Source organism: Aulonocara stuartgranti, assembly GCF_965226115.1.
Source record: "Aulonocara stuartgranti genome assembly, chromosome: 19".
Lineage (NCBI taxonomy): Eukaryota > Metazoa > Chordata > Actinopteri > Cichliformes > Cichlidae > Aulonocara > Aulonocara stuartgranti.
Window position 1 is genome coordinate 11,523,078 of NC_138955.1, and position 23,295 is coordinate 11,546,372.

Consider the following 23,295-nt stretch of genomic DNA (forward strand, 5'->3'; position numbering starts at 1 on the left):
GAACACAAGGCTGTAATGTAAAATGAATGCATTCATTTGATTGTACTCATTTATTGTTTTGTAATAATACTTTAAAAAAGTTACATATCAGCATATAAACTTTGCAAAATAATCAAAGATTAAATGCATAAAAACGTGTAAGCAATTTTTATGCCACTAAGCTTTCATACATTTGTGATTAGCTTTGTCATAAATAACAGTTTTACAAAGAATATTAGAAAACAACACTCTGGTATCAAACTTTGCATTTAAATCATGTTGTAGCCTTAAATTAAATATCCATGTGAGATATACACACTTTCTGTTTTCAGTCGATTTCTAAGTAGATTGAAAATTTATTGAATGGCATTGCTATCTTTTAAACTTGTAAGAAAAATTGAGGTGACAGGTTAAGGTTAAAAATAAGTGTAGCACAGGGACTGCTGGTCAGCTAAGTTATAATGCACTGTTTACAAATCCAAGTGGTAAAGCACATAAATTAACAACAACAAACCATTAAGTAAAAATGTCACATGTAAAAATGTCACGTGTCAAATCTGGGTGGCTATAGCTGAATCTGTTTCTTTAAAGAAAGCCCGCCATCTAGTGGCCAGACTATTTCATTCGCCAAGGATGAATCATAGGGAAAAAGGCAATTTTCGTCTCATCTGTTATGAACACTAACTGCATCACTATATTGCCTGTTAATGTCCAGGCAATATATGTCATTGGATATTGCAGCCGTGATGCAATGGTAATTATGCATGATGGCAAGCTCTGAGGTTTGCTTCAATTTTTTACGGCCTCCAGGAAATGCTGCATCCCTTTGCCTGCTTCCATCCAGCAAACAGGCAGTGAGGTGGGGGAATTAAAGTGACACAGCTATATTATGTGAAAGTAAAGCAGAGCAGCTCACAAGGGTGAGATCTTTAAAGGGGGAGTAGCCTTTTTATAGATGAGACTCACAGAGGCTCAGAATCTCTTCAGACTTTCGTAATCCTGAACGAGACTGGAGGAAATTTTCAATGTGAACAACCCTGCCTTAATATTTTCCAATCCATTGGACACGGGTATAACTAAAGGCTTTGTATTCTTGCTTCTCTCCCTGTTTATTTGTGAGGCACAGATGGACAAGCAGCTGATGCAGGAGGCAGTTCCATCCACAGCACACTTAACCGAGGACCCAGAGGCATCTTGAAATAGAAATTCAAAAGAGGAGGAGGAGGAGAGAAAGGAAGGGGGTTTTTAAGGGAGAGCATTGGTATGCCAGGTTCAGTACATAGCATGGCTGTGCAGAAGAAACAGTGTGTCATCCCTCCATCGCAGGGACCTCTTTCTACACGTACCATCGAAAGCCAAAGGAAGAGAAACAGATATGAAAAAACAGAAGGTTGGTAGCCTTTTTCTGCGCTTTCTATGATTATCTTATCAAACCTGCCTTTTCATTGAATCAGAGATTGTAGATTAGAACCATAGGATCATTGCACCATATCGATTATTAGTTGATCGTATAGATTATGCATCTCTCTTAAGAAATCTTTGCACATGACTACCGTGAACTAAATAACAAGGCATCTGTTTGTACATATTACAAAATAAACTAACAACACCAGTAGACGGTACAGCCCTAAAGAAACACCTTGTTTAAACTAATTACTCTTCAGTCTTACGTGTGCCACTCTATCTTAACCTTTTACAGTGTTTGATTCAGCTGCACTCATGAGGACTGATCAGGTGCTAGCCTTTTATATGTAGGCAATTTATAAAGGCTCTTTCATGTGGAGCTGACCCTGGGGCCAAACAGTCCTGAACCACCACTGTTTGGGACAGCTTCTTAAAAGCTGATTTGATTTGAGTTTGTGTCCAAGGGCCACCTCAAACAATTTCGTTTTATAAACTTGTGTCTGTTTACAGACGGAGACAATTCCAAGTATCTGTGTAATGAGTATGAGTTTTATTACAAAAAATAAAGCCTTGATGAAGGAATATTCTACAGAATAAGTTTTTTTTCCTCTCTCTGACAGAAAATGGCTCTTATCACAAACCGATTTCAGCGACAGTGAAGAAAGCAACCTGTTCTGTCAACATCTGCAACACAGTTACTCCTCGGGCTGCTGCAGGTTTTTGAGAGCACACTCACCCCGCTGTCATATTTTTAGGATGTCAGGCCATGTTTTTTTACTTCTGTAAGTAAAATTGCTATTATATCGTATCCTTGCATCCTGGCAGGTAATGGACAAAATGTTGACGAGAGGCTGAAAGCCGCACGAGAAAGAAGAGAAGAGCACCAGAAGCTACTTGGTATGTGGGCCCCTACATGATGGTAATATTCACATGTCCTTGCAAGTACACTTACCTCAATTTCTAATAATATTTACATAAACAAAAATCCATGTTGTACTGCTTTGTTCATTCTTAGCCTCTCGGGAACTGAGCAGGTTAGAGCGGGAGCAGCGGGCTAGGCTTTACTATGAACAACAACTGCAGGAGCGCAAGAAGAAACTCCTGGAGCAGAGGCTCAAAGAGGAGAGGAGGCGTGCTGCTGTGGAAGAGAAGCGGAAGCAGAGGCTCAAAGAGGAGAGAGTGAGTTTTGATGGTGGATATCGAGTATTTTATTTCCAGCAATGCTGATGAGTTCACTGTTCAGGCTAAATTCAGTAAAATTAACTCAAAGGTGTTTCTGAATTAAGGAACGATATGAATCTGCAGTGCGTAGGACACTCGAGAAGAGCCAAAAGGCCCAGCAGAGCCTCAGTCAAAATGCAAGAGGAAGGAAACTCACTAAAAATGGTAAGCTAGGCGAATGTGCTTTCATTTCTCTCTCCTTTCTTTTTTTCTAACATAATCTTACTAAACTCATAACAACCTGCTTGCAGTATCTGTTGTCTCTGTACGATATCTTAACACAACAATTCTTGGCAAACCCTATCTTCTGTTTTTGCTGCATTTAAAACTTTACACTGATTAATACACTAGTTCCACATCGCTTGCCACTGACCACATGGGAGAAGAACCTGGTCAGTCGTCTCCTTACCCCCACATGCTCTTATCTGGCCAGGAGCAAGAGTGCTGGTTGTCAGTCAGGAGAACAAGGTACTCTCCCCCATAACAGAAGAATGTACTTATTTTAATTTAACATTAAGGAACTTCTGTTGCTACAACAACTAATATCTCAGGGCCCTCTGGTCTCTAACGCTGCTGTTTTTCTCTCTGCTGATACACTACTTCATATTTCCACCCTTTTCACTGTTCCCACCGTTTCTGCATTGCTCTCCAATTTGCCATAATTATGGCGCAAAACACTGGCTCAGTTGTCCATGTTTGTCGCCGTGCAGTTTCATTCCACTCCATGAATACCACCACCACTCACAAACCCCGGCATCACTCTGGTTCAGTCCACAACAGGCCATCTGCTTCCTCTGGTTCTCGCAACAGCCAGCACAGAAGCATCAGTGTGGCACAGGTACAGCTAGCTGTTTCTTTTCATTAGAAATCTTTACGATCAGCCAGCTGTCTCTTTTTTCAGTCAGTTTTGAATTGGAAATAACATTTTCTTTTGATCTAGATAAAAGCAGCAAAGCAGCAAAACATTGTTAAGAGGACCTCAAGTACTCTCTCTAACGTTCAATCAAATACCATCAGCGTCTGTGTAAAATCAGCTCTGATGCCGAGCAGAACATCCTCTCCATCATCAGAACGGTAGGTAAAGTGCCACAACTGTGCATCAGAGACAGAGCGGCAGTAATGTGAACAAAATGCTCCCTTTTAATTTTTCTTAAAGGACCTCACAAAGATCAGTCATCAAACAGCCAACCCTGCTCCAGCCTGAGCTCCCATCACTCCCTGAGGAAGATGCTGCTGCTTGCAACTCTGCCCTCTCTCCTGCTAACTCCAGGCCTGTCAGGAAATCAGTTGAATCTCAGCAAGAGAAACTGAGGGGTAAAAATCCACAGGAGACTCCAAGTTCAAACTTGCCTGACAAAGACAAAGTGACATCAAAGAGAACAGCAGGAGATGGAGGTAAGCTAGAAAAATGTATCTAGCACAAAGTGTGTCAATGTGTTTCTGGGATATTTATAGTGAAGTGTAAATTATTTCTCTTTAGGTCTCTCCAAAATGCCTCCTTGTCCAGCTCCACAGACTCCTGAAGTCATGTCCCGCCCCTCAGCTGGAACTACTGACCCAGAGGAAGCCTCACGTCTCCTGGCTGAAAAGAGGCGAGAGGCCCGACTACAGCGGGAGAAAGAGGAGCAGGAGCGCTTACAGAGGGAGGAGGCTGAAAGGTAAAAAAGCACATCCAAGTATATGGTAACAATATTCATTAGCAAGCTTTTAAGAACATTAGAAATAACATCCAGGCAGAGCCATGAAGAACTTGAGCGCAGGAGGGCAGAGGAGCGGGCACGACAGCAGGCTGAGGCTCAGCGTCTCATAGAGGAGAAGAGGAGAAGGGAGCAAGAAGAGCAGAGACGAGCTGAGGAAGAGAGAGCTCAGGCTATGAGGGAAGCTGCCCTCTTGCAGAAACAGGTGGGAAACAGAAAAGTTTGTTGTTATCATGCATTATATTCGTAGATAGGTTTTCTATTCACGTTCTTACTTAATGTTTTTTACCCGTCTGTGCAGAGAGAGGAGGAACTAGCCAAAGAGCAAGCACGAGCAGAGCAGTTGAAACAAGAGCGGGAAATGCTCGCACAGAAAGAGGAGGCAGAGCGCCAAGCAAGGAAAAAGGTGACAACTAGGATTTTAAAGTACGGCCGTCATTTCTGTATACAGCTCGGGCCACACATTAACTGAATTAATCAAAAAATAATAATACACCCCACTTAGCAAAAGAAGTTACAATGATAAAAATGGACACTGTGCAACTGAAAATATTTAAAAGACTTAAAAAACTGAGATTTTATTGTTTCCATTCATTGTTTGAACTTGATTCCTGCAACATGTTGAAAATGGCACTGTTGTATAATGCTAACCACCCCCCCAAAAAAAACGAAATACCAAAATCTGACAACTTATAAAGTTAAGAAGAAAAATCAATGAGTATAAAAAGAGCAAGAAACTTTGAGAAATAAAGCTGCACTGGGGTTCATCACTCTGTGTAAGACTGCATGGACAAAATATTTCAGCCATTTAAGAAGAACCTTTTTAATTCTAAATAATTTGGAGATTTCATCCACTGTGATCACTAATATCTTTCAGAGTTTTACAGAGCCCGAAGACATTTCTGTACACAAGGGACGAGGCTGAAAATCGGTACCCTTGTTCCTTGGAACATCAGGAGACTCTGCAATAAAAGTTGCCTCATTTTAGCTTTTAGCCATTGCCACGGTTGTCAAAAATATATATTACAAACAGTATTTTTAAAAGTGGATGTTTTACTATTTTACCTTTAACTTGTAAGCATTTTTAAATTTATTATGGAAACAAGATGTGCCGAAAAATCTGTTTTATGAAAGACACTGAATGTATTCTCTGAGTGAAAGTATTTTAGTGAATGTTGTTTTCTTTTGCAGCGACTTGAGGAGATCATGCGGAGAACCAGAAGGACTGATTCTCCAGATACGGTGAGATTAAGTGTTTCGTTTTGTAAAAAGTCTACTGCCTCAGGTCTGTCATGACGCACATTCTGCATCAGCTATTAAACAATCTGTTTAACTTTTAAAAGCCACACAACTTGTCCTTAACTAAAATGATTAATGTCTTTTATCACAGAAATCTGTTCCAGTGAGGATTATGTCAAATGATGCCCAACCAAAGGAAAACACGCAGCCTGTGCACAATGGAACGATAGAAGATACAGCCAAGGCGCCAGTGGGAAATAAAACCACACAGCTGGGCCTGAACAGTCAGGAGGATATGCTACCTGTTGTGGCCTTCAAAGAACGCAGGTCTCTTAGAACTCTCACTGGCCTGGAGGAAATCCAGACCCACCAACGTGCAGGTGAGAAACAACCAGCATAGTATTTAAAAACACTTGTCCTCAGGGTGGGAAAGCGAAACCAACCATCAGTCTAATAATCAGCGAGTGTGTTTGTAGAATCACCCACCTTAAGTTACCAGTTACTCATTTACATGTTATAATTTGCCATATTAATTCCCAATTGGCTGTACTACCCACACAGGCAGGCTCACTCACTCGTGATTGATGATCCACAGTGATTTGTGCAGGCAGGCCCGCAGCAACCAACTCATAAAAACTCAGTTATAAATGGGGGAAAGTTATGCAAGCTTTGAAAAAAACGTATTCAGGTTGATGGTGAACAGTTCTATGCTCATAATGCTGCTTTCAAAATGTTATATTTGCTGTTTTTGATTTAATATCTATCATTCGTCGTCTTCCTTTGCTTTTTTTAGAGGTCATCTGAATGCCTGCAGGATGACTTTCAAAGCCTTTGTTGGAGACCGGTGAATACACAAGAATTACTGCTGCACAGCTATTTTGCTCCCCTTCGGCACTTTGAAAGAGCATGTAAAATTATAACCTTGCCTCCCGATGAGGATGTCAGCATTTGGTCACTTTTCTGTGTGTAACCAGTGGCACAAGCATAAAGCGAATCGCATATGAGCTTTTTCAGTACAGCAGTTTTCTGATCTAATAACTATCCAAAAAGCAGTAGATGTAGACTGTGCTGGCAAACGTAGTGTATCAGTTAAGGAGAGTGTTGCCTCTGTTGAAATATTAGGAATAGGAACTCTAAACAGTCACAATATGCCGTATGCTTTTTGCTTATTCCTGATATTTCTTGCCACCCTTGCACTTTTTCTTCCTCGGTTTTGTCACTGTGGAGTTAGAATAGCAAAAGTGGCAGTTTGCTCAGAGAATACAAGAGTTTAATGTCTTAGCAAAAGATGACTTCCTGCATTCCCACTGTACCTTAACCTTGGATTTTGTAAAGTATAGCAATCATGTAATTCAAAGCTGCTATGGAATATAGTTTCCAAAGACTGTGCTTCATTTTTGTTGTGTGTGTGTGTATTTGTGCCAATTTAGAGGATACAATGCACAGTGTATTTTTTTTTTTTTTTTTTTTTTTTGCACTGACTGCTTTGTTTGATATTGCATAATCACTTTACAAGCAATGTCTGATGCATAGAGTTTAAGAGTTTATTAATATAGAAGCATAAAACAAAACCAGATGTATCTGAGCCACAATATTTGATCTTATAGTTCAAGTACTGCTTATGACTATCACGTTAGCCTATTATATGCCATATTTGATTAAAGTTAATACTATGCCACGTCTTCGCCTTGTTTTTCCAGTTGAAAACATAAATAAACTGTAAAAATAAAAACTACCAAGCATTTTAAAACCCCAGGCTAAAAAACAAAACAAAAAAACAACACATATAAAAATGTAGCTTTTACATGCAACGTGGTTATGTTCATGCAAAGTCTGTGCGCGTCTCTTTGTAACTTCACTGAGAAAGTCCAGAGTTGACAGGAGATGGAGAAAGGGGCTGAATCATTTGAAGCAGCTGTCTAGTTTCCTCTGTCTGTGCATGCACCTTCAATAGCTGAACCGTTAGCTCACTGTTAGTCAACAGAGATGAAAAGTCTCCATCTGCAGAGGAAGACAGGAAGAAACTCTGAACTCTTACAATGACAGACTGTTTAAATTTTATGCAGTATTTTCAGTTCTTAAATAAATGTGCAATTAATGCAAACCTTTCTTGAGGTTAAATATGGTAACTACGCCAAGCTGCTGGAATTTAACATCTTTCTTTTTGAGGAATCCCAACAGGTACTTGGATATGGAAGTGTAATGTGGCTTCAACAAACGGATCATCTCTTCTGTAATGAAAACAGAAACATTTAATACATCCAGCGTAAAAACACAAAAGGAAGGTATTCTTTTCTCTTGCCACATTGCATTACCAGTCATTTCTAATTCGCTTATGATAGCTGCAGAGTTGTACGCCAGCTGGGAATTTCTGATTTGCTCTGACAGCTTCACTAAGCCTGAAACTTTTTCTGATGTTATGGTTGCTGACAATTTTGTCCGGAGTACATCTGAAACAGTGAGTAATTGTAATAGATTATTAAAAAGTTTTCCACCGCAAACATTCAAAATAAATAAGTCATTATTTCAAGTCAAGATCTCTCACCACAGGCCATCAGGTGATGCAAGCATGATGTCACATGAAGCAATGTCTCATCTGACAGGGTGTTAGACACAAGCGCACAGAGGAGTCCTGGTAAGCACAGACTTTCCATCACAGCCTAGATTACAATGGTTGGATTTAGGATAACTTTATCAGTCTTGGACAAATCAATAAAGCAGAGGTAGGAAAACAAAAAGAAAAAAAGAATTGTAGTCTGCAAGTACCTGCTCACCAACGTGGGAAGTGCACAGATTGGTGATTATCTTGCAGCTGTATGTGACTATAACAGAGTTTGATCTGGGATGATGAAGCACCTGACCAATTTCCTCCAATAGTCCTTCACTTACCAGGATGTCCTGGAATCAAATTACAAAACTACTGTCAATATTAGAATTTAAATAAAAACTGTGCAATTACTTTAGGTGACACTGAATGCCACTAAAGTAAAATTTCAATAAATATTGGCACAATGCAAAAATAAAACCATACTCAACCACTAAGCAGTTGTATAATAAAACCAGGACTGCTCCCAGCTTTATTGTTAATTATTTATTTAGGCTAACATACGGTGTTTGACGGGTGTGCCGACAGTGTAGAGAGTAGCGTTAGTGCCGATTCAATCCACACTGAAGTAGAGGTTTTTAACAGCGCCTTCAGAGGCAACACGCAGTCAAGCTCCATCAGCTGGTCCTGAATGAGAACTACACATAAAAGTAATAAACACCATCTGCCAGAGGTATGATACCTTTTTTGAATTTACTTTTTATACCATTTTTATTACCATTCTTTGAAAGAGTCTGCAGGCACCGGCACGCTTGGGCTGAATTCTGAAAAGGAAGTTGGTTTTTTTTCCCCCTCTTTAAAAATATATTTTCTTTAAACTAAGTTAAAATAACTCATGTTCAGAGTTACCTTTTTCACAGGTGAAGACATAAGAGTCAAAAGAGACCTTGATAAATAGTGACCCCCAATTCTGAGCAATCTTGGGTGATGCTCGTGGATAGCAGAAATGTTGCAAAGAGCAGTGCAGCTATAAAACTGAACCTCTGAATCTGAGGACTGTAGGAGAAGAAGCAAAACAGGAATCGCTCCTGCTTGGCATAACAGCCTTGTTGACCAATCTGAAGAGTAAAAACATAAAATAAAAGGAAATGTAACACTGGAAGAAATTGAGAAGTTTCTGGAAAATACAGTTGTGCTTAAAAATTTACATACACTCGTCATCGGCATGGATGTCACGGGAATTTTGGCTTTTTAATTCTTTAAACTGTTCTTTTCCAGGGTGGAAAGACTGTACAGCATACGTCTTTAATGATTTATATAAAAAAAAAAATAAATAAATAAAAAACACACAAATTGGGTGCAGTTCTCTAATCCACACCAAGAAAAAAAAAAAGTGTATAGATAAAGTCTCAAATATATAATTACACCCCCAATAAATCAAATTCAAATTTTATTTGTCACGTACACAGTCATACACAGTACGATATGCAGTGAAATGCTTAGGTCTGGTCCTGCTGCTTTCCTGGTAATGGGTAAACATCCTCCCTTACTAAGTTACACATCGACCAGATGGTTTTAGTAGCCATCAACAAGCTTCTAGGCCTAAGGCCATGGCAAATTAACTCCTTGTTAGTGATCATGATTGACTACAACTCAGTTTCTTTTTGCCTGCATAAGGAGCATTTGTTTGAGAGCATATGTTGGACTGACCAATACTCAGAACAATGGAAACTCCTGGGAACTCAGTGAAGAACAAACAATGAGAACTGTTGCACAAGTTAGGAAGGTCTCTTGGAGTCAACTGCGGGTTTATAGAGCATTACTTCAAACAACTGTACATAAGTACAAGTTATTAGGATTTGTCACCACTTTGCCCATCTCTGGAAAACAAAAAGACCTAAACTATCACCCTCAGATGAGAAGAAATTGGTTCAGCAACCCAGGAACCACCAAGGCTCAAGCCTGCCTGAAAACCGCAGGAACGTCAGCATCACTGTTCATGTGAAGCAAGTTTTACATCAGTTGGGCTGAGGGGGTGCTGACCAAGAAAGAGAATACCACAAAGACAAGAGGTGTGCTTAGAGCAATAAAGGTGAGGCTATCAACTCAACTGTCAAGCATGGTGGTGGTGGTATCACCATACTCTGGGGCTGTTTTGCTTCCAGTGGTACTGGTACATGGCACAAAGTGGGTGGAATAATAAAGAAGGGAGGACTACCTTCAAATTCACCTAAAATTAACAACTAGATGATTGAAACTTGGAGTCAGTTGGGTCTTCCAAAGGGACAATGATCTCAAAGACACACATCAAAACTGGTTTTTGGAAAGGATGAAGGAGGCTAAGATTAAGGTTCTGGAGTGGGTTTCCCAAACCTCAACCCTATTTAAAAACAAAAACGAACAAACAAACAAACCCCACAAGAAATCAAACAAATAAAAACTCAACTACCTCTCTTGGCAGAATTGGTAAAATATCCATCCAGAATTATTGCAGAAGCTTGTTGATGGTTACTAAAAATATCTGGTTGAGGTGCAACTTACTAAAGGGCATCTAACAAAACATTAGTACCTCCACTAATGTAAGGATGTGTGTATATCTGAGCCTGTATCTATACTTTTGACCCTGGGTCGATTAGACAAAACCCCAAATAAATTCAAAACTGTGCACAGACTCCTTGTTTTGTTTTTTTTAAACTCAATAAACATGTATACTGCACAATCATTCCTAGAAAAAGAACAGTTCAAAGTAATCCCTAAATTACAATGGCATTGATGCCAATGATGAGTGTATCTAAACTTCTAAACACAACTGTAAGTGCACAGTGACATTCAAATGAAATGGTCCCACCTGACTGCTTGAGGTGTAATAGAGCCCAAGTTGCATTCCGTTGGACCTTTGGATCAAAAGATTTTGCTAAAGCCAAGAGTGGTATGATTCCATCAACCATCAAAGAATCTCGATTTGACTCTGGAAAGAAAGATGAAATAGCAACCATGCATGCAGGGACAATTTTGGAGTGCTAGTGGCCCAAAACAAATTAGCAGAATTTCAGCAAGACAGAGGAGAGGTCATTTCAAGAAGCATATGGAACAAAATAACTACTTTTCTCATAAGGCTTCAGTTCTCTTGCCATCCTGAAAGTCCTGCTATTTATTTTGCAATACATAATAAGTTTTTAAAATTAAGTGTTTGTACTTTCTAAACCGTGTCAAAAAATACTTTAAAAATTAAGGTCTGTACAAACCTGAGGAGGCCAACATGGCAACACAGGCACAGGAGTGACACTGAGCAGTGGGATCACCTGACCGGAACAACTCAATTATGGGCACCAGCATCCCCATTTCTATCACCAATTCTTTACACACTGAAATCAAATTTTATGAATGGCAAATGATAAATAAGCCATTTGATCCAAAAGAACACGAGTTTTTAGAATCATACTATCAAAATCACTAAAATTCTGGATTAATTAAAAAAAAATTATAATAATGTAAATATCTTACTATTATTATTATTATCTCTTACCATTATTCTTTAGTAACAGATTTACAAGGGCGAGAGAGACAGTCTTTTGAACATCGAGATCAGATGATAAAAGTAGAGCCACGATGGGCTCCATGAAGGCATCTGGTAATGGACAGTTCACTGTAACACACAAACAAGGGAAAAATAACACATTTTGAAACTTAAGTCATATTTTTTGCTGTCAGAATGAACAATGTTCGAGTTGAGACCAGTTTATAGTAGTTGTATGTCAGTCAGTCTTACTGGGAGAAGCTAAATGTTACAAATTTGAATTACATACTTGTAGCTGATTATGAATTCAAAAGATATATCCCTCATGAGTTGTGCTATAATCTCAAGCATCTAAACACAGCAATCTGTCAACTGCCACCTATACACAAAACACCTGGTCACCCATTTACATACTACAGAACACTGTCTATGCTGTATTGAAAGAAGAAGCCTCAGCCTAATATGCACGATAGGGCTCTTGGTTGGCAGATTATAATAAAGCATACTGTGAATTCCACAGTAAAATCCTCTTATTCTTCCTTCTTTGTAACACATGGGTCCATAAGTGGGCGTTTTATCTGCCAACCTTGGGGAAAAAATACAGTTGGAAATTTGCATGCTGGTCACACCCGTTAGAGAAAATATCTCTGCAGTAACTGATAGAGGCCTATGAAGAAACCTGAAGTGCAAACAACAGCTGATCATCTGCAAGCCAATGCTATCAGGAATACTGTCAGATGAAACAAAAACGTGAAATCTTTATACTCACGATGATGACTGAGGTGTAGATAATACATGGCTGAAGTCATTTGTAGATCGGTGTTTTCTGAGGTTGCAAGTTTGTTCAGTGTTTGCAGACTTTCCTGGCTGAGAAGTTGAGTTTCGTTGTCTGGGAGGGGGGAAAGAGATTAATTGAATTGATCATATAAACTTGTGTACAACTTTGAAGAGTAATAGCACATGCAGTATGAAAGTTTAAAGAAGTTGCTGTCTAAACGTTTACTTTGATGCTTTTCAATTTTCCAAATAACACACTGCCTCGGTTTTTGTTCTTCCACTGCGATTTCCATAAAAAAATACGCATGACTGCAATTTTCCTACCACAGTTGAGGCGTAAGGAAGGCAAATCAAAAGCCGTCCTTCTCTCGGATGAAATCCTAAAGCAATTGCACCGTCCAATCTCTCTGAAAGCTTCCTTTATCTTGATCTCCAGCTCTCTCCAAGCGCTCCTCAAGTGATCCGCAAATCCCTTCAACAACTGCGAGCAGGTGTTACAAAACCCTGAAGCCATGACTGCATCTTGCACAAGGTCCCCACACCTGTCTATTTTACACAACCTGCACGTAGACACGCCTACTGCTGTGTCACGTGACTGCAAGGTAAATTTAGACTATGGAAAGTATCTTGCTCTTCTAGCTTTTTTTTTTTTTTGCATCTCGACACAACTTTAAAAGTAAAACTTATTGTGACACTTAATAAATATTAATATCTAAATATTTTAGGCGTTTCGTGGCTGTGCAAGTTTGTGGAATTGTGCAGCCTTCATATTAAGTTGGTCGTATTTTCGTTTGCGTTTCTTTTGTTCTAGGCTACAAATTTATTGTATTCTGTCTTTGTGTGCAAGCCTTTGTGACTGTGATGTAGAATTGTATGATATTCCATGTGAACTGCGTAAAGTATATATCAGCTTACAAAAAAAGTGCAACACGGGTAAAAATATTACATTACTTGAATAAATTAATAGGATACTTCTTTTGTGGCAATTGTATTAATGCAATAACTTATTTTTCTATTTTTAACATTATGGACAGATAAACATCAGGCTTTTAGAGGTAGACATAAAATAAGAAGAAAATGAAGTTAATCATAACAGAAAAAACATGAAAATGTATTTCTGTTATGAAATTCTGTCTTCAGCTTGATTGGTTATTGTTTTTGTATGTACGTCAGATTACGTTTGACCGGCTCCGCCTCTCTTTTTCAGATTTGTTGACTTGGAAACCGTCGAAGCGTTGTTGTTAAAGATGGAGGACAGGACAATCACTGCAGAGTAGATACATGCGCTGACCCTCGGCCAACTCTTCTGCTTCTTATACATACTTTTACGGACTGCTTCTGTGGGGCGAGGTTTGTTTTAATACTCAGACTGTTCGTTGAAGCTCCTAAATATTATCTTACCAAATGTAGTAACCCTGTAAAGTCAGTGAGCTATCAGAAGCATTTAGCAAGCTAGCTGCTAAAGTGGCTAAGGTTAGTGGTTCACACAAACTGTACTTTTTCCTATACTCTGACTTCAGCAAATAAAAACACCATGGGAGACTTAATACGGGTTTATTTTACTAGAGTGCTAAACTATATAATTAAACGCTTGGCTAGCAAAACCTAGCTAACCCAGTAGAGGTTTTGTTGTGCAACTTTAACGTCGTTGTCATGCATTTCTTTTAGAATGAGAGTCTTAAGTCCTGGATTATTCTCATTTTGCGCTCGGAAAGAGAAACATCACGCTGTCTGAGAATGCCAGCAGGTACGTTTCCTGCTGTTCCCTCCTCACTCCAATGGTGGAAGGTTCTTTAAATTAAAGTAGCAATGTCGTTTTGTATCGGCTGCTCCCATTTGGGGTCGCCACAGTACATCATCTGCCTGCATCTCTCCTTATCCCTCTGCATTTCCTCCTTCACTACATTCCCGGATCTTTTCTGTAGTCTTTCTCTTTTCCTCCTGTTTGGTAGCTTTATGTTTAACATATTTCCAATCTATCCGCTGTCCCCTCCTCTGGACATGCCCAAACCCCCTCGGTCTTGTTTCGTTAACTTCGGTAGCGTTTCCAAACTCTTAAACTTGAGCTGTCCCTATGATGTACTCATTTTTAATCCTGTCCATTCTGGTCACTCCCTTAACATTGTTAACATTTTCAACTCCATCACCAGCTCCAGCCCAGATTCCTGTCTTTTTCTTGGTGCCACCATCTCCAAACCATACATCATATTAGGTCTCACTAAAATGTTGCAAAATGTTGTTGGTGTCCTTCTTTCCTCTCATATTTATCTCCACCCACTCCACCATGCCTGCACTCTCTTCTTCACCTCACTTGCCCCCTGTCTGTTGCATTGCTACTCTTACTTCTCTTACTTGGTGTGATGCAGTAGCGTAAAAATGCAGTTACAAGTTTTGCAAAAAGATTTGATCAATCTACAGAAGTGTTATCAACAACGTGTAGTTAATCTTATTTATGTTATAAAGTCTAATCTGCATTGTCACGTAATCTATTTAAAATGTTCCCTTTTATAGGTGAGAGTGAAGACCGGGCAAAAACCCGGGAAAGATTTAATGAAGTCTTCAAGAAGTACACAGAATCTGAGAAGAAAAAGTTGAAAAAGAAAAGCACTGAAACTCCGGAGACTATTGTGGTATGTCATTCTTGTGTTCTATTGATAATTTTACATCAGATGCTCTATATGTTGGCAAAAACATATAGAACTTGCAGGACATGTCTTAAAACTATTTCTGAATAGTTCCGAATCCTTGTGGATTCTGCATTTTATGTAAACAAGGCTGTCATGATGCCCTTCTTCCAAAACAGACAACATGTCGGACATATTTTAATTGCGGAAGTTTTAATAAATAACAAAATAAAAAGACTGTAAGTACTGACACCTCTTTACCTTTTCCTCTTTAGCTTCAGAATCTAAAAAAAAATCTCAACCTTGAGAAGGACACAGAAGACAATGAGACCATCCTCCAGAACACATATGACCCAGAAGAGGGCAGCCCTCGCTACACAAAGAATAAAAGAAGGGAGAGAGAAATTTCAGAGAAGGTTAATTTTAACAACAATAGAAACCAAGAGGGGATTAAAACATCAAAATCTAAAAGAAAAAGTAAGAGGGACCTTCCCTCTCCTCCTATGCCCGAGGACATCGGAAGTCACATCCAAGAGGATGCAAATGCATCAAAGTCTGAAATTCCATTGGATCCAAATGATTCTGTAGGTGGAAAGGCCCCAAAGCAGAAAAATAAAAAGGGAAAAAGCAAAGGTGATACAGAGGTTAAAGAAGCAAGCCAGGAGGAGGACACAGAAGATAACCTATTGCATGAATACCAGCAAAAGATAGTAAAGGAGGACCAGAGGACTTCAAGGAGGACAAGGGTCAAAGGAGAAGATGAGAGTGCTGTCTCACAAAGTGTTACGCTTAGTAATGATGTGGGGAAGAAGAAAAAGAAAAAGATGAAATCTGTAGTCACAGATTCAGATGCAGGGTGTGTATAACTATTAGTGTACTATGGAGTTATATTTAGTGATAAAGCAACAGTGTTTGATTTCTTTCTACTTCTTTTTTTGCCTCCAGGGATCAAGATGAAGATACAGACCTGGATGCTGATGTGGAAAATGAAACAGAATCCAAGGGAAAGAAGAAAAAGAGGAAGAAAAAACATGGTGATTGCACGATAATTCTCAGGATTCACCAAGTTCCAGTTAAAGGTGAAGAAAGGTGTTGATGGTGATGCATTTCATATTTTGTTTTCTCCCCTTGTAGTTGTCAAAGACCAGAGTGAAGCGGAGTCAGAAGCACCTCAGAAACCAGTTTTTGATGACAACCTTGTTCTTGGAGTGTACATTCACAGAACAGACCGCCTCAAGACCGACTTGATGATTTCACACCCCATGGTGAAGATCCACGTTGTTGATGAAGCCACAGGGCAATATGTGAAGAAAGAAGACTGGTGAGACATTTCTGCTATTAAGTTTAGTGGTGTGTTTCAATTTCTGGGCACATTTTTTATTTAGAAATTTTTACCTTAAAATAATTGGACCATGGTTACTTGTTTTTCAGTTAAATTTAGGCACGATCTATAGATATTTGTATTTATAAGCCACTTAACTGTGCCAAAACCTTTGAATTATAACACATTTTGCCTTCAGTTCAAATTTGTTTTTCTTTTTTGTAGTCATCGCCCCGTATCCTCATTTTATGAGCAGGAAAACGTTGACCATGTTCTCCCCATCATGACCCAGCCTTATGACTTCAAGAAGAACAAATCAGTCGTCCCTGAGTGGCAGGAGCAGATCATCTTCAATGAACGTTTTGGCTACTTTGTTCAACAACATGACGAAGGCCCCAAAGTCATACTGTTCTTTGAAGTAAGAGTTATTTCAATAACAGTTAATAAACCATATTTTAACATTTGTGACAGTAATTTCCTTTATTGAAATGTTTTGCAAAGATCCTTGATTTTGTGACTATGGAAGAAGCAAGAGCCAACATTGATGTTGACAAGCATGATCGAGGTTTCCGAAAGATTGCCTGGGCATTTCTGAAGGTAATGTGTTTAATCTGATCATTTAGAAAGAAAAGATCAGTCTGGTTGTATTTTAATCTCCCCTGTTAATATGTATGCCCCTCCATTTTTCAGCTTGTTGGCACAAATGGTGTCTTGAATATTGACAGTAAACTTCGTCTCCAGCTCTTTTGCCCTCCACATCGGGCAAAGAGCCAACCTAAAACAGTTGAGGTGGTTGAATGGTGGAGAAAGTACCCAAGAACCAAATATGCATCTACCCTCTATGTTACAGTAAAAGGCATTAAACTCCCTGAGCATGTAAGTTAGCTGCTACTGTCTAGTTATTGGAAGGTTAATAAATCTTCATATGTACATGGATGGAGTATGTTGTAGCTGAGCTGGTTATGTTCTTCAGGTGGACCCTAGTATTCGGTCTATGATGGCACTGCAGGAGGAGAGAGGCAGCACCTCCTATAGTGAACTGCAGAATGAGATCACCAAGAGAAGTCTGACACAACCTCTAGACAGCAAACCTCTAACCTTGAGATGGAGCAGGCTGCCTGGTCAGGTTTGTAGAAGGGTTTAAACTGCTCCTATCAATATTACATACAAATATACATGTTCATATTTTTAGCCTGAACATGGGTAAGTAGCAAAGAGTGGCAGTCAAAGAACTAAAGAGAGTTTTACTGTTGCAGATCTGTCGAATTCCTAACAAGCCAATGCTGGCATTTCGTGGTGGTCAGATGGGCTGTTTCACAGTACTCTTTTCTCACGCTGGAACCATACTGGCTGCTGCTTGTGCTGACAAAGATGCGTTCCCTGTTGTAGGTAGGTCACATCTCATCGGTGTAAAAGTCCCCCTTCTAATGCTTTGTTGACTCCAACCAGGTAATTTCTTTGCTGTTTGTATGCCACGAACACCTCTTTGATGACATCTGGATTCTTCCTTGTCTGTGCATATATATTTTTAAAAAATCAGGTAAAAAATAAATAAATAAAATAAAATGCTGTTTTTATTTCAGTGTATGAGATTCCCTCTGGCAAGGTTTTGGCTGCCTTCAATGGTCACCTCAAAATAGTGTATGATCTCTGCTGGTCCAGAGATGACTGCAGCCTTTTGTCTGCCTCCTCTGATGGAACTGTCAGGTAACTTTGTCATTGTACAATGTAAGATTAAATAAAAGTGATTAGAAGTGAATGAGGTTTCACTGTTTCTTGTAGTGACTCAGTTTTTGTATAATCTATTATATTTTAGCTCTAAATAAAGTTACCTAAGTTGTAGTGTGTGTAATATATTGCTTTTTTGAGAAACGGCCTCAACAATACTGGTGATGTTCTGATTTAAAAACTAGCAAACGCATTTTCTTTATATAAAATAGTTTTTGTATTTTTACATTGTTTCCCTCAGGGAGTGGAATGTAGAGAGGCTTCAAGTAACAGCCCAGAAGGTGCTCCCTCATCCATCGTTTGTGTACAGTGCTCGGTACCATCCTACAGCCCAGAACCTGGTGGTAACTGGGGGCTACGACTGCCTGATACGAGTGTGGAGAGTTGATGTCGGTGATGTGAATGGCCAGCTGCTGCAGGAGTTTGAGGGTCACGGCAGTTTCATTAACACAGTTTGCTTTGACTCCGAAGGTACTGTAAGCCCTGTTATGGAAACATGTCCCCGATGTGTGTGTGTGTTTGTGTTGTCAGCTACTGTGAGTTAGGAAAACTTGGAACAAGATAAGAGTAAATGTAGTCTCTTAAAGAATGATGTCTCTTGTATATGTTTTAATGAATCTTGTTATTAATAGCTGTAAATAAAATGGTGGTTAATGTGAACTTTATGTATAGCTCTGTTTTTATAAATCCACTGGCTCCAATTTTTCCCCAAACATTCCTGCCAGTATAACCTTTATGCCAGACTGACTGATTTGCTTTGACTTGCCTTGGACTATTTTTTTCCATTATTAGAGAGAGTAACTGAGATTTAAATTTGTCTTAGACTGTTTACGGTCACTGTCATTTACTTCAAGGCCCAGTTCAGAGAGAAGGAAAGCTGCTCTTTTTAAAGCAAAGAAAAACTCAAAGCCAGCCAACTAATTCTGGTTTTGTGTCTATGAGGAACATGTGTGCCTTTCTGTGAAGGGGTGTTGTGTTTGGTCTTTTATAATGAATGTGAGGCTTGTTCTCTTGTATATCTTATGCCATATCTGATGTTGTTTTCATTGTAAATAGGTCAACGAATGTTTTCTGGAGACAACATGGGCCTCATCATTGTGTGGAAAACCTCAGTAAATGACAGCAGGCAACAGCAGCAGCCATGTCGCCACTGGTGTATAGAGAGGGTACAAGAATTGATACTATTCACTGCACTTTATTTAGCTAATGTTAGTTTATGGTCATTTTAAAATCCCATGTTTTCTTTTGGCAGAAAATTGATGAGAGTGATCTCAGTGGTATCCCCATCAACATGCTGCAGCTCCATCCGAATGGGCGGTGCCTGCTCATACATGCCAAAGACAGTGCGCTGAGGATGATGGATTTGAGAATGTAAGACGAAATTATAATAAAGCAAAGACAAATATTAAAGTATTGTATTATACTCTGCATATAAATGAGGAGTGATTATTATATTATTGTATGTGTGTTTGAATATGTGTTTGGCTTTCCCTCTTTAAGTCTGGCTGTAAAGAAATACACTGGAGCCATTAACTACAGAGAGAGGATTTACAGTACTTTTACACCATGTGGGAACTTCATCTTTTCTGGCAGTGAGGATGGGATGGCGTATGTCTGGAATACTGATACAGGTGAGCATGAAATTGTTATTTTTTCCCGTAACAAAGACACTAGTCGGTTCTTAATGTTTTTGACAGTATTCTGCATAGTTGCTCCAGCCGTTTCTTTTCCCAGGTGATCAAGTTGCAGTATATTCAGAGCTTTGTTACCCCACGGCTCTCCACGGCGTGTCATTTCACCCCTACGAGAACATGGTAGCTTTCTGTGCCTTCGGTCAGAGCCAGCCCGTCCACGTGTACCTGTATGACCGCAAAGGTTTGTGTTTTGTTTGACAAAAGAAGAAGTTAGTCAGTAGTATTGTACAGACTTGCACGGCTTCATATCTGCCTTATTTTTCTCTTATTTTTTCTAGTTTCCCAGATGGAGGTGCACAGTATGAAAGCAGCAAGCAGATCAGCTTCTGAAGATATCAAAACTGTTTTAAACACACCTGACCCTCTAGCTTTGCAGGACACATCTATTTCTGCAGCCATGGATCAGTTTGCCCAAGCAACAAGACTTGCACTGAAAATGCAGTGTGTGAAGGAACAACTGGACTCAGTTCTGGTAAATGCTCATGTTAATTTTTAAATGTAGAGTGAAATAAGTGTGCAGTTAAATTAACTGAAATTCTTTTACATATTTTTTTCAGGAACCACGTCAAAGATCTTCTGCTACTGGATTCATTTATGAGCAAGGTACTCTAAGCAGTTTAGATGAGAAGGACTTTATATAATTAGCTATATTAGATTTGGTATTTTAACCTATTTTTCTGGTTTGCAGATAAATTAAGCAGTACTCACACAGGCCGGAGCTTCACATCAGATGTCGGCACAGTGAGTTTTTATCAGTACTATATCAAAATACACACCTTTATATACTGAAGCATTGCTGAGGTCACAGATGGTGAACAAGCTTTATGAGTCTTTTCTGTCAATATTGATTTTGTTTTCTGTAATCTGCCTCCAATCGCTTTATTGCTCAGTTGCCCTCAATGTGTTGACAAGGGAAACAGCATAGAACCGGGTTTATATACTTTAATTGTAAACTCAGCCATTTTTCCCCTTTGTGTAATATGCCAATCCCGCTCTGTGTTAATTTATGTTTTCATATTTCAAAGAAATGTATGGATTTCTATTTAACCTTGATTTTAAATCTGTGTTCCTGACAGTGAGAATTGTATTAGAGGGTTTACATGAAATACACAAATGTGAATTTTACTTTTATTATAATACAAAACAGAAAATTGCATTAATTGATTTATTGCACCTTAATGCTGTTATGTATTTATTTATTTCTTTTATTTACAGACAGGATTAAATGCCTCACTCCCACCTCCATCTCTCCTGTCACCACACTCCAGACTGAAGCTCACTGGTGCTCTGGCAGAGCAGCTTATCCCACAGGCTTCTCTGAGCACTCAGCCCCGTAAGTGGCTTTTTTCAGTTAATCACACAGTTATTTGTATTTAACCAGTGGAGCTGTGTAACTGAATTCAAATGATTATGAAGATTATAACTGTGCTACGTACAACTTGGGCCAAGTCTTTTCAGCACTGTGCAGCATGTATGCTATGAACAGAAACACAGATGGACTGCTGGCAATTGTTACCCATCTCTTGAAGTGACTACTGCAAATTGCAGTTACTGCAGTAATGTACAATATTTACCGTGGTAATACATAAAATATTACTGCAGTTTCAATTCTTGATGTTTTTTCTTATACTTTTAGGTGGGTTCAATCCTGTTGGTCATTTTCTAAAAGGTGCTTCGTCTTTTAGACTACAGACGGTAAGATTTTGTAATGTTTCCAATTAATCTTAATGCTGCTGAGATAGGCAAGGACTGCAGTGGTGTCTGCCTGCTTGTTGCTATAAGAATGAAATTATTTCCTTTTTTCCTTGTCAGACTCTTCTTGACCACGTCTCTTCAGGGATCCACGTGGAAACTGATTCTGCACCTGTTCAGCAAGTAGTAAGTATCCAGTGTAATTTAAAGCTCAGCCGCAGCCTTATTTCACACTTATTCAACTGTCCTACCTTTCTGTTCCATTCATAGGTTGTTTCTCTTTATGATTACAAAGCAAATCGCTCTGATGAATTGACCATTCGCCGTGGTGATGTCATCCAAGTACTGTACAAAGACAACGAGAACTGGTGGTTTGGACGCCTTGAAAATGGGCAGCAGGGATATTTTCTTGCTTCTTACGTAGCAGATCAGAGTAGGTGGATTATCTTTTCTTGTGGTAGATATGCTTTTAACAAATTGTTTATAAAAATGATAAAAACATGTTATTGTTGTAGGGGATTACAATGAAGAGGGGACTCACATGCCTTTGTCTAAAGAGCCTGATGAGAGGTCAACACCTACTAGGGTAAGAGAACAAAAAAATCAGAGTGGCGTCTGACTGGGACGTGTTCATTAATGTATTTTGGCTAAAAGGTGAAGTGGGGGTGGAGTTCACATCTCATTAATTAATCTTTTTATACCCACTGTAGGCCTTTTGTCAAAAAAATTGTCAGCTTGATTTCATGTCAGCAACAAAAAAGAAGAGAAGACTGAAAAATATCAATATATTGCTCTGTGGTTCCTGGTTCTCCTTTTACATACTACAGCTACAACAATATTTTGAACAGCAGTGGTCTTTGTCATTCCACCTTTTGTGCATGAAAATAAGAGATTTGGAACAAAATATCAGTTTCTGTATTTTTCAGTCTTCTGATGCAAATCTAGCTGTAGCTACAACTTCCATGTTCTGCTGTAAGCAGCTATTTTGGCGAAACTATGACAAACCGTGAGTCATTTTAAAGCCTACAGTGGGCAAGTGTCACTTTGATTGCTTTTCATTTCATAAATTCACAAATGTGGTCTGGTTTTATATATGCGTGATTTTCCTGTTCCCATGGGCCATCACTTTTTTCTTTATACTCGTATCTCCAAGGTGTCTGCTGCCATTAGTTCTTCTGGAGAACTTAGGTTTCTTTCCGAGCCGACGCTTTCCGACACGGAACCTGAGATGGCAGTTACTAGGTAAGTGGCTCTCTTTGCTTCACTCCGAACTACTCCTAACTACACAGGCTGATGAAGCTGTATTGTGGTGGAGAGATATTAAGTGCTGATTGTGAAATACGTTTCCCACATAGAAGTAGAAGAAAAAAGAAGGTGAAAAAGCCACGAGTCCCTGCAGCTTCCTCTCAAGCCACGTTTTCAGATGCAGACGCATCAGCGTCGACCAGTAGCACCAGGAGGATAGGCAGATCAGCAGGGCGACCTCTGCCAAAGAGGCCAACAGACAATACAAACAGTGCCTTTGAGCCTGATCCATAAACTCATGGAAACAAACAGCAACCGTATGTCTGCTTTATTCTGATTTTTATTTCAGCTGTGATCTATTTTTCACTTTTTTTTGTTTGTAAATATTTTTTTAGTTTTGAAAAGTCACAGTTTATATTGCACCTAATACAGATAAAATTTGTTAAATATGTTTATAAAAATATTGTAATTGTATAATGCTGATAAACATATTTTTTGTACATTGAATATTTTGAATAACTTATCCATGTAAGAAAACAGATAATACTGTGTAAACGTATGTAATATGTGATATATATATATATATATATATATATATATATATATATATAT

General features: G+C 39.0%; 3 protein-coding genes across 8 annotated transcripts; 2 read left to right on the top strand and 1 right to left on the bottom strand.

Annotated features, from left to right (window-relative positions):
* The first annotated feature begins 114 nt into the window (after positions 1-114).
* map7a (microtubule-associated protein 7a) lies at positions 115-7,218 on the top strand. 4 transcript variants are annotated; one of them, XM_082515027.1, is made up of 16 exons: positions 115-838; positions 1,106-1,369; positions 2,004-2,099; positions 2,209-2,280; positions 2,399-2,562; positions 2,670-2,769; positions 2,956-3,072; positions 3,291-3,442; positions 3,545-3,678; positions 3,761-3,999; positions 4,085-4,262; positions 4,338-4,506; positions 4,603-4,707; positions 5,493-5,543; positions 5,692-5,920; positions 6,334-7,218. In XM_082515027.1, the coding sequence occupies exons 2-16, from the start codon at positions 1,243-1,245 to the stop codon at positions 6,342-6,344; spliced, it is 1,944 nt and encodes a 647-aa protein (XP_082371153.1). In that variant the 5' UTR covers positions 115-838; positions 1,106-1,242; the 3' UTR covers positions 6,345-7,218. The 4 variants fall into 4 exon arrangements, with proteins under 4 accessions (XP_082371153.1, XP_082371152.1, XP_082371154.1 ...); XM_082515026.1 differs by having other exon boundaries at positions 115-1,369; XM_082515028.1 differs by having other exon boundaries at positions 116-1,369; positions 3,315-3,442.
* LOC309694808 (uncharacterized protein) lies at positions 6,935-12,964 on the bottom strand. Its single transcript, XM_082515030.1, has 13 exons — positions 12,704-12,964; positions 12,372-12,491; positions 11,612-11,731; positions 11,331-11,450; positions 10,934-11,053; positions 8,995-9,203; positions 8,864-8,909; positions 8,650-8,783; positions 8,307-8,438; positions 8,086-8,200; positions 7,856-7,990; positions 7,646-7,771; positions 6,935-7,541 (listed from the first exon to the last, which is right to left on the bottom strand). The coding sequence occupies exons 1-13, from the start codon at positions 12,891-12,893 to the stop codon at positions 7,396-7,398; spliced, it is 1,713 nt and encodes a 570-aa protein (XP_082371156.1). The 5' UTR covers positions 12,894-12,964; the 3' UTR covers positions 6,935-7,395.
* A 622-nt stretch (positions 12,965-13,586) lies between these two features.
* On the top strand, positions 13,587-23,294 carry ahi1 (Abelson helper integration site 1). 3 transcript variants are annotated; one of them, XM_082517081.1, is made up of 27 exons: positions 13,587-13,724; positions 14,048-14,126; positions 14,891-15,009; positions 15,279-15,859; positions 15,949-16,037; positions 16,138-16,324; positions 16,550-16,742; positions 16,826-16,921; positions 17,015-17,200; positions 17,298-17,450; positions 17,581-17,713; positions 17,908-18,031; positions 18,294-18,523; positions 19,109-19,218; positions 19,305-19,423; positions 19,553-19,683; positions 19,787-19,927; positions 20,025-20,218; positions 20,304-20,349; positions 20,435-20,487; positions 20,962-21,079; positions 21,383-21,441; positions 21,559-21,624; positions 21,709-21,871; positions 21,954-22,024; positions 22,592-22,680; positions 22,794-23,294. In XM_082517081.1, exons 2-27 carry the CDS (start codon positions 14,117-14,119, stop codon positions 22,975-22,977), a joined length of 3,645 nt encoding a protein of 1,214 aa, XP_082373207.1. In that variant the 5' UTR covers positions 13,587-13,724; positions 14,048-14,116; the 3' UTR covers positions 22,978-23,294. The 3 variants fall into 3 exon arrangements, with proteins under 3 accessions (XP_082373207.1, XP_082373206.1, XP_082373208.1); XM_082517080.1 differs by having other exon boundaries at positions 13,588-13,729; XM_082517082.1 differs by lacking the exons at positions 21,954-22,024; positions 22,592-22,680; positions 22,794-23,294 and having other exon boundaries at positions 13,588-13,729; positions 21,734-21,857.
* The last annotated feature ends 1 nt before the right edge of the window (position 23,295 follows it).

Bases quoted from the DNA above. Each gene is read 5' to 3' on its own strand.
- LOC309694808 (XM_082515030.1), bottom strand. From the start codon at position 12,893: ATGGCTTCAGGGTTTTGTAACACCTGCTCGCAGTTGTTGAAGGGATTT. The intron at 9,204-10,933 runs GTGGGACCATTT...TTTACTCTTCAG, and splicing joins ATTACACCTCAAGCAGTCAG to ATTGGTCAACAAGGCTGTTA. The intron at 7,542-7,645 runs GTTTGCATTAAT...CTTCCTCTGCAG, and splicing joins CATATTTAACCTCAAGAAAG to ATGGAGACTTTTCATCTCTG.
- ahi1 (XM_082517081.1), top strand. The intron at 16,743-16,825 runs GTAAGAGTTATT...TGTTTTGCAAAG, and splicing joins AAGTCATACTGTTCTTTGAA to ATCCTTGATTTTGTGACTAT. The intron at 17,451-17,580 runs GTTTGTAGAAGG...TTACTGTTGCAG, and splicing joins GGAGCAGGCTGCCTGGTCAG to ATCTGTCGAATTCCTAACAA.
- map7a (XM_082515026.1), top strand. From the start codon at position 1,243: ATGCCAGGTTCAGTACATAGCATGGCTGTGCAGAAGAAACAGTGTGTC. The intron at 2,770-2,955 runs GTAAGCTAGGCG...TTAATACACTAG, and splicing joins AAGGAAACTCACTAAAAATG to TTCCACATCGCTTGCCACTG. The intron at 4,708-5,492 runs GTGACAACTAGG...TTTCTTTTGCAG, and splicing joins AGCGCCAAGCAAGGAAAAAG to CGACTTGAGGAGATCATGCG.